The sequence below is a fragment of the Dryobates pubescens genome, chromosome 5 (genome assembly GCF_014839835.1).
Source record: "Dryobates pubescens isolate bDryPub1 chromosome 5, bDryPub1.pri, whole genome shotgun sequence".
Classification (NCBI taxonomy): domain Eukaryota; kingdom Metazoa; phylum Chordata; class Aves; order Piciformes; family Picidae; genus Dryobates; species Dryobates pubescens.
Genome location: NC_071616.1, coordinates 46,148,331 through 46,158,271, shown reverse-complemented (window position 1 = coordinate 46,158,271; position 9,941 = coordinate 46,148,331). Strand labels below are relative to the sequence as shown.

Below are 9,941 nucleotides of genomic sequence, written 5' to 3'. Positions count from 1 at the left end.
AAACTGCTTCTTTTTTAATTTTTTCCCTTTTTTTTTTCCTTTTTTTTTTTCCTTTTTTGTGTGTGTGACTACTTCATATTTAAGAATAGCTTCATGCTTTCAGACTGTGTTGTCCTCTCACTCGGATGCTTCTCTGAATACAGTAAAAGCAAATAGCACAGCAGGTGAACGTTAGCAAAAAGCCACAGCTCCACTTTTCCCAGCAAGCAACAAAGAAAAACTTGAATAATACTCTGGGAAACCTAACTGATGGCTGCAGGCAAATAGCTCTAGCATTTCATACCCCTGGTAAATGGTTTGCTGGTAGTGAACATTCAGACATTTGCTTGTACACATCCCTTTCCCCCCTTGCACACACACACACCTGCGTGCCCTTCCCATAAATCGATTTCCCCCCCCCCCCCCTCTCATTTGTTGGTTGGTTTTTATTTATTAGTTTCTAATGTTTTTTCTGCTTGTTTTAAGGTCCTTCAGTTTTGCCCAGCCCTGGGCAGTTCTGCCCAGCCCCCACTCGCTCTCCCACCAGCAATGCCTGCGTACAGTCAGAGTGCAATCCCCACACCCCAGTCAGTCCAAGTCGATGGATATACACCGGCACTCCTTCACCCGGGTGATCCTCTTCTTCTTCCTCGGGGGCTGCAGCTCAGGGCAATTGAGGGTAACAGTCATGCTGGTGAATTTCTTGGGCTTGCAGAAGGAACACGATTGGAAGGAGCCTTCTTCTTTCCGGACGTGCCTGGGGATGTAGAAGGAGTTGCACTGGCCGTAGCAGAACCTGTTGATGATGGTGCGGCTGTTGCAGCCTTCCTCGTGGATGGTCTGTTTGAGGGGTTGGGTTTTGCACCAGTCCCGCTTCAGGTACTTGCGCTCGGTGATGTGCAGCGCCTCCTGGCTGGACTCCAGCACCTCCTCGGCAGGCATCGCGCTGCCTTTGCCTCGCTCCCGATGCCTGGAGCCCGACTGCTGCTGCTGCTGCGTCTGCATTTGCTCTGAATCATTGGGCTGGTCTTTGTCGGGAGGAGGGATGGCACCTTGAGACCCGCGGTTCCTCTTTCTCCCTTCTGCTGCGGGGAGCAGAAATCCCATCAGGAGAAACACGGCGCTGAGGGCGTACAGCGTGCGGACCATCCTGCGTGGAGGAGGTGGAGGGAATAAAGCACAGTGGTGAGGTTCAGACAGCAACAGAAGCCAGGTATGTAGTAAATTTTTCGTAGTTCCATGAAAGAAGTGTGTGTGTGTGTGTGTGTGTGTGTGTGTGTGTGTGTGTGTGTGCGCCTGTGTGCCTGTACACGCTTATAAAAGACAAACGTTTAGCCTTTCCCAGCTGGAAAGCTGTTTCTAAACCGCCAGGCGATAAAAGCTTTCTTGCCTCGCTCTTTATGCACTAAATTATTGCCATTCTCTACTTCATCTTGGTCAGCAAAGACTCAAAGTCAGGCTTTGGAGGTCAGATGCTAAACTAAGTCCAAACAGAACCTCATTTTCTGCAGCATGCATCTTTCCCCACCCCCCCCAGCCCTTTTCTCTGTTACCCTAGTTGAAAGCTCTCATTTCCTTCTGGTAGCTCAGTGACATTCGGAAGGTTGCTCCTGACTTACACTGGTGAAAGAACAGATTTTATGCTACACAAGAATTCATGGGACATTTTATGCTGCACAAGGATTTGTATGACATAGCTTCCCTACAATGCCAGGGGACTGAAGTCTGACTTAGGAGATCTAACCTAGTTACATGCTCCTTGGGCAGACTCAGAAGCTTTCTATAGCTCCCTGCATAATATATGCGTCCAGGATGTAATCTGCATGCTATATCCAGCTGTTGGCTGAATCAGAGCATCCCAAGCTCTGCCACACCACACCTCTGAAGTGGTTCAGTGCATCTGAGTGTACTGATGCCTAAGGTAAGAGCTGGGCAATGAGAGGGGCGACTCACACAGAGCAGTATTTAGATGCAGGTGACAAGAGCTGTGTCTGTGGTTTCCAACTGCACCCCTGAGTCCTTGCAGGGAGTTACACAGATGCAGCCACAGTGCTGAGGAATTTTCTCATCTCTGAATATTAGTCATTATATACAGCAGGATATGGAAAGGGCAGATGAGGACAGCAGAGTTTTGGAGATGAGCATTGAAAACCAGGTAGTTTGTGCACACACACACACCCCCGAACCCACACTTCAGGAAGTGGTCACTTATCAGATTCTTCAGAACTCCGCCCCTGCTCCAAACCTTTCCTTGCTTCCCTTATCCCACTCTTTCTGCTGCTTCCCAAAGCTCTGAGCTCTTCTGGCTGCTCAGTCAGCTCAAGACACCAACCAGCCAGGGAGAAACTCATCAGCTCTCACACTTTTCCCCCTTCCAGAAACATCAGGGTCTCCATGTTGTTCTGGAAAGCCAGGGATGTGGCTGCAAGACAGACAGATTGGGGAATGAAGATCTCAGGGGACCCTTTGCTGTGGGAGCTTGGAAGAAGCTACCAGAAATGAGCAACTGCCTGCAAAAAGAACAAGTATAATCAAATGTAAAGACCTGCAAAGAGGCACAGTCGTTACACCGGAGAACAGCTGTGAGAAGGAACCAAGCCCTGAGGAAGCTGGCATCATCCAGCTGCTTGGAGTGCTGCAGTTGTGTCCCTTTTCCCACTGCTTTTATCAGTGAGGGGCAAAAGAGTGTTTGAACTGATGAGTCCTGCTTGTGTTACTACCCAAGAACCTTGGGAAGCCAAGGGCACCGTCCCGGACGGCCTCATCCGCTCTGCCCGAGACCACACAGGCAGGCAGGGAAGCAGCCAAATGCTGTTGAGGCCACCTAGAGACTCAGCAGCAGCTGAGGGTAAGTACCACTGGCTATAAAAGAGAAACTGTTATTTTTCTCAGTTCCTGCACCTTTCCAGTCACAGGGAGGAAAGAAGTGCTAGAGGGTGCTGTTCAAAAAGCGCTTCTCACCGAGCGGATGGGGAAAGGAACAACTGGAAAGGGAAAGAATCACAGGGGGGATTCCATCCTACTCAGGGCTGTGCTGGTGGCTCTGATATCTTAAGGGTTTCTCTACAGCCTGCTGGAGCACCTAGAGTTTATGATACCTAGGATAAATAAATGCATTTGGTTTATTCATCTACATTTATGTCCCGGTATGTCCTGTGCTTGGCAGAAGCCTAAGGCTTCAAGCGAGGGCTGTAGGAATGATATTATTGCCAACACCAAGAGGCAGCTTGGAAGGGCTGCTGCTAATGTCTGACTAAAATATGGCACAGAACATGAGATTTTAATGACCTTAAGTTCTGACATAAGGTGGGGGGGAGAGGGGAGGGGAAGAGTTGGGAATCCTAACTGCAGGCTAATGTGGCATCATTCTGAATGTCACCTTCGACTTCCCATTTGCTGGGGTTTCTCTGCTTCTGTTGCAGCCTGGATCTTATTTGAACACGCTGCTTGTTAAAGTTCATTTTGCCTTTCAAACATCATCTTTGCAATGAAGAGTCAGAAACCACTGCTGATTTCCTCAAGGCGCCTTCCAAAACTCTTCCTGTTCCTTCAGCGACTGTACAGCCAACGCTGTATTTAGACCCTGTTTCAATCTGCCCTTTATTTACTCAATGTGATGCCAGAGCCTTAAAAGAAAAAGAGACTGGGGGGTGGTGGTGGAATTAATTGGATGTAACTGAAAATAAATTGCTAGTTTAGAAGCAGAGCCAGGAAACTTCTTCAGGTGTTTGCTTAGTGCCTCGGAATCGAGTCAAAGTTCCGCAACAGGAATGCTCCTGCACTACTTCTGTTTCTAACACTGATGACCTCCACGTTGCTTCACCCCTTTTTGTTTTGTTTCCCCACAAACGGGCAGTTGATGAGGGAGTGAGGTCCAGCCCTGTAAGGATGAGGCGTACTTTGGGATGGGAATTTAGGGGAGGGGGGGAAATCTGATGGCCATGCTGATTATTGTAATATCTGCACCCCAGATCCATGCATCTTTGTTCAGCCTTTCTTAACCCTTAATGTGGTTCAGTCTAATCCCAAACTGGAGGGGGCAAGGTAATTTTTCACTGAGTTGTGGTTTTCAGCCTTAAAGGAGGCGAAAGATGTGTTACCTGCTCATGGAAGACATGATCATCCCAATGAAAACCAGCAGCTCAGCAAAATCATTTGTGCTGGTCCAAACCCCGCATAGCTAAAAGTAAAAGCAAGCCCAGCACCTAGGGGCTAAGTACAGTGTAAAGACAGACCCACAGAAGCAGCTGGGAGGTCTCCCCTGCGGCAGCTCAAGGAGGACCTTCTTTAAATAGCAACTTATTAACCATTAATTTAGAATAAATACATAAAGTGCAAAATACAGAGGCAAAGGAGGTGCCAAGCCCCAGTAAGGGAAGCAGCCAGAATGCAGTGTGGGCAACCCTGCACCACCTCTGCTTATGAGAGAAGGCAGCTCCTCTGTTTGCTTACATTAAGGGACTGGAGTGGGTCATCCATCTACCAATTAGTGATTGTGAATGTTGCCTCTATTACTGTTGCCAAAGCATCTCACGTGAAGGGGCAGCAAGTAGCTAAATCGCTGATACCATAGCCCAGATTTTACCACTAAGAAATCAACCCTGAAGCAGATGAGGTTTAACTTGCAGAAGGAGTAACTCTCTGGAGCTTGGGTAGGTGCTGTGAGGAACCAGGCTGTGAAAGTCCAACTTGCAGTACTTGGTCCTGGTCTCTCTCTACTTGGTCCTGCTCTCTCTGCTTGGTCCTGCTCTGTGCTGGCAGACCCAGAAACCCTCTGGAGAATCCGTTTGGGAACTCTTTGGACAAACGATAACCACAATGGGCAATTCAGTTCCCACCGCTGCCCTTTCAGAGAGACCTGACAGAATTTGTATTTGTCTGTTAAAAGCAACAAAATACTTCCAAAGCCACGATATGTTCTTTGCCATATCTCACTGCTAGACCCAAGTTCTAATCATCTGCAAGCTCTCAGTCCCGAAGCCAAGAGATATTTTATTGCCGACTTCAAACGGGAGCAGAATTGGGCCCTAACTTTCACATCACCTCATATGTGGTTTATCTGGAGCCTGGGATCTCATCATCTAAACCAGACTGGGAGTTTGTGTGGATTACTGCTAGCAACTGTTTGCAGAGAAGTGTAAACGCTTTCAGGTTTATTGTTTCGTACAATGAAGCTGTGATTTTATTCTATTTTATTCATTTATACTTTTTTTTTTCTGCTCTCCACATGGCACTTGGTCACCAGAACTTCCCTGTGAGTTCCCAGGCAGAGTCAGTAAGTTATTGCTGACATTTTATTCTTATATATATATATATATATTTTAGCACAGAGCAGCTTGCTTGAAAGAACTGGCTGGCATCCTGCTTCTGTTGGAATACACAGCACCGAAATTCTCACAGCCCGTCGTTTCATCTGGGAACCACATTTCCTGGGGGAAACGTGATGATGAGCTCATGTGCTTCACAGAAAGCCTGAAAAATTCGCTCACCAAGACCTACAAATTAAAAAAAACAACCCCAAACAATGTCTTTGGTGGGCTTTGGACACCAGCTAAAGAACGAGGCGAAACACAGCCAGCACTTGGGCTGCTAAAGAAATAGTGGACGGGGTTTCATAGAATCAGCCAGGCTGGAAAAGACCTCAGCGATCATCAAGTCCAACCAAAGGATCAGAATCATTTTATGCCTGGCTTATTGTATCTGAGCCACAGAAATAATCTTAAGTACTATTTTCACAGTCCATAGGTCTGTGTTTTTGCATGTACAATGGCTGGAGGGCAGCTGCCAGAGAACCTTTTTGTTGCTTCTGCTCTTTTTTATTATTGGGTTTCTTTTTTTTCCTCTTTTGGAGATCCAGACAGCCAAACTACCAGCTCTGTCTGGTAGAACTTGGAGATCTAGTGACACTGCAAATAAACGTCCTCTTGCAGCTCATGGTGGTGCTGAGGTGAGATCCAGAGTGAGTGCAGGCAGAAATAAAATTTAAAGGGGGAAAAAAAATATTGAAAATTTAACAAACAGAGAAAAAGAACCAAAGAAGTTTGAACCTGTGACACCCCCCTTGAAGAAAGCGTAGTCCTAGGGGACTACAGGCAAGTTGAATATCGTGGTGGGCATGGCTGGTAGCAAGCCCGACCTAGGCATGCCTGAAGGCTCCCTTGCAGCCTGACAGCTCCACTCCCCCGAGCAAAACCCCCCCTTAGAAAGATTTGATTTGCTCACGGAGCCCTAGAAACAGCAGCACTGCCACAGCTGCTCCCGCATACTGAAAAGGAGAAAGTCATCAGCAGAAGCTACTCGGAGTGACATCGCCAAGAGAGAAACCCCGAACCTTTTAGCACAGTCCTAAAGAGAAGTGGGAAGCTACGGCCACTGCCGCCCTTGATCGCTTCCACACAGTCCCCACCGCACGCCGCTCCCTAGCTTTTTGGCTGAGCTGGATGGGGGCAGGAGAGCAGCAGTTCTGCAGCTCACGACCCGCGGGGCTTGGCTCAGGGGCAGCTGTGGCTCGGGGGTTACTGGCGCTGCACCCAAACATCCCCGCGCCTCTCACAAAACCACTAACGAGACTCCGCGTGGCTTCAGAGCCCTCGTCGATGCAAAAAGAGGCGTCCCCAGCGCTGCACCTCAGCCCCGATGAGCGCAGCGAGGCTCACTCGCCACCCTACCACAGGCACAAGCCACGAGCGGGACACTACGAGCATCGCAGCTGGCGCCCGGGGAGAGACTATACGGCTCGGAAAAGCAGCCCGGGGGCTGCCACCGCAGCCCGCCGGGATGCGTGAGGATCGCGCACCTTCCAAGCCCGCCGGGACGCGGGGGGACCGCGCACCTTCCCAGCCCACCGGGACGCGGGGGGACCGCGCACCTTCCCAGCCCACCGGGACGCGGGGGGACCGCGCACCTTCCCAGCCCGGCACCGCCGCGGCCCCACACTGGGCAGAACGGCCCCACCCGAGGCAGGACGGTGCCGCCGCACCGCCCGACCCTCCGAGGTAAGACGGAGCTGTCTCTGAGTGCGCCGCGGGGATGGCAGCCGCCGTCGGGGCGGAGAGGACGCCAGCTGGGCTTAGCTCGGCTCTGCTCGGCTCAGCCGGGAGCGGCTCAGACCGGCTGCTCTCTGCGGCTGGCGGCACTGCCCGGGGCTCTCCTCCGGGGCGGCCGCCGTCTGCTCTTACCCAGCGGAGGACGAACTCCCTAAATTGACTCCCGAGCCTCCGGGGGATTGCATGAAATCGAGCGGGGCGAATAAACAAGCGTCCGTCCGAAGGGAAAAGCCGCATCGCCGACCTGGGGCTGAGAAGAGCGCGGCCAGTCCGCGCCCGCGGGGCTGCACTGGGCAGGCGCTACGGGGAGGCTGAGCCGAGCCGTGCCGAGCCTGGGGGCTGTCAGCAGGGGGAAGGGGAGCGGTGGCCAGCGAATGTACAGAGCCGTCGGGGCGGCAAAATACCCCTGGCTCCGACTCATGAAAGGAGGGCATGGCGGGGAGTGCGGCGGGGCAACGAACGCAGCGGTGGAGCCGCAGCTTGTCTCGCCCGATGCCGGACCCGCGGCACTGCCCGCAGGCCCGCAGCCGGTGCAGATGCTCCGGTGCCCGGCCCCGCCGGCATGCGCTGCGTCCCCCGGGCGGCACGGTCTCCGCCATGGGGAGCTCCTGGAGACCCAGGCTCCCGCTCCGCCAAGGAGCAGAGGTTTGAGAAAGCGGGCCGGGAGAGAGCCGGGAGGTCTTGTGAAGGGCAGCTCGGCGGGACGGGACGCGACGGGACGGGACGGGGACGGCACCAGGGAATCTGCCCCCGCCCCGCTCCGCGCAGAGGCCGGGCCGGGATTTCGCTGTGGGTCGGCTGAGCGCCGAATCCAATTTGTCGGTAGAGATGCTGTAGGCGGAGATGAGAGGCAGAGCTAACGGGGCTTTTGCAATGCCTGCGCTTGTCAGGCCAGAGGGCTGTAACAGCGCCCGGATCCCCGAGCACTGCAACGGGAACACCGGTGCCCGCCTCGCTCCTGCTGACGGGACGGACGGGTGTCACTCTCTGCAACACCGGGGCGCCCCGGGGTTTTGCTAGACACTGATGAACGACTCCTCCCCTTCCCCCTCCCCGAAGGTAGGCTAGAGCGAGATTAAAATGCTGTCTCCTACAGCGACCGGCCGAACTCTGCAGCTGCGGGGCCCGTTTGCGCTGCCGCGGTGAGTGCGCGTAGCGCGGCGAGTCCCGGCTCACCTGCGCGGCGGCTCCGCGGCCAGGACCGGCGTGGCGGCGGCGGCTCCTCGGCGGGGTCCGGGGCTCTGCGGGGCTCTGCCCGGCGGGTCACTCAGCGGAGCGGGTGGCGCGGGAGCCCGGAGCTACCCGGGAGTCCATAGAGGGAGAGAGTCTCGGATCCTGCCTACAAATTGCAGCAGCGCCGAGCTGTCTCCCATTTAAATGTCTGCCAGCTGAGATCGGCTCTCCAAGCCCCTCCAGATCATTGGACAAGCGCCTCCAAAGCCCGTCTTATCCGCCCCCTTTAACACTTCCATAAACTTCCACCAGGGAAAGCTTTCAGTCATCCAGATAAACACTCCACTACTTTCCTCTCTTAAGAGAATCGGTGCTAAAGGTCACCACCCCAAGGAATTGTTCCTGGAATGCACAGAAAATTCACAATTTCCATCCCCATTAAAGTATGACATTTAAGAAGAGTTAAGTCCCCTCCCTCCGGCTCCCCGCCTCCGCCTCCCTGCCATGCAGGCTGCCCGGGGCCGCGGGCAGGGCTGCCGGGGCTCTTCTCTGCCCCAGGGCCGGGCGCCACGGGGAGCCCCTTATCGGCCTGCCCGGGCCAGGCGGGGGGCAGCCACCTTTCCCAAGCTGGCATTGCTGCGAATAAACCGGGAGTCGCTCAGCTTTGGCAAACACAGGCCGGTGTCGGTGTGCCCGGGGCTGTTAGAGCGTAGCTTCCGACCCACAGTCGCGCTCGGAGCTCTTTATCACTTAGAGATTATTTTAGTTCTTTTTATATATATTGGGTTTTTTTTCCGGTCCCGCTAGAGGCGGGACACGTCGGGTGGCTTTTGCCCCTCCCGCCTCTGCGTCTGTCGGAGGGCCGCGGGCTCGGCAGGCATCCCGCGGTGGGCAGGGGCGGCGGAGGAACCACGCGTCCCGCCTGGGCTGAGCGCGGCGGCGGCGGCCGGAGCTCCTGGGCACGGTGGCCGCGATGTCCGAGCCAGCCCCACGCCGGGATACCGGGAGTCGCTCGAAGTCGGGCAAAATCCGGCGAGCGCTAAGCGTCTTTGCGGACCGAGCTCTTCGCAGCCGCCACCGACGTCGCCTCTTCACGCTTGCTCCGAATCTGCGGCCGGCGCGGGGTTGAAGGCATCGAGGGGCAAAGCCCTGGGGGGTTAGGGAACCTCGCAGGCACGCAAGTGGCAGCCTGCGCTCCCTCGGTGCCACCCGGCTGGTCTCCGGCTCCAGGCGCTCGTCTAACGCCGGCTTCGGAGCGCGGCGGGCTGCGAAGCTACCCGGCGACGGAACTCCTGCCAGCAGCAGGCTCTGAAGCGCGGCTTGACCTTTGGGCTTGCTAATTAAACTGAGACATTTGCCAGCTGCCACTCGGAGAGGTGGGCACCACCTAGCACCGAGCAAAGCAAAGAGAAGTGCCCTGCGACAGCCCCGAGCCGTGCTGCCAGCGCTGTTTTGTTCTCTCTTGACTGCCCGGCACGACTGTGGACAGAACCAGCCCTGCACCGCAGTCGCCCATCCCTGGTTAGTCAACGCCCACCTTGAGCCTTAGAGGTGCCTGGATCTCACCTGGCAAACAGAGATTTTGATTCTTTTTGGTTTTTTACTAGGCCCCGGTTTTGCAGAAGATGACGACACGTTAAAATGAAAGGATCTGCAGGGATAGGGATGCCAGGTCTGGGCGAGATGTCAGGTTCCCGACTCTCCAAAGTACTTTAGCATCAGGCTGGGGCCAAAGCGTGGCTC

General features: G+C 54.3%; 1 protein-coding gene across 1 annotated transcript; it reads right to left on the bottom strand.

Moving 5' to 3' along the window:
* Window positions 1-447: 447 nt before the first annotated feature.
* On the bottom strand, window positions 448-8,701 carry GREM1 (gremlin 1, DAN family BMP antagonist). The gene is made up of 2 exons (XM_054162125.1): window positions 8,202-8,701; window positions 448-1,129 (listed from the first exon to the last, which is right to left on the bottom strand). Exon 2 carries the CDS (start codon window positions 1,126-1,128, stop codon window positions 568-570), a length of 561 nt encoding a protein of 186 aa, XP_054018100.1. The 5' UTR covers window position 1,129; window positions 8,202-8,701; the 3' UTR covers window positions 448-567.
* Window positions 8,702-9,941: the final 1,240 nt, after the last annotated feature.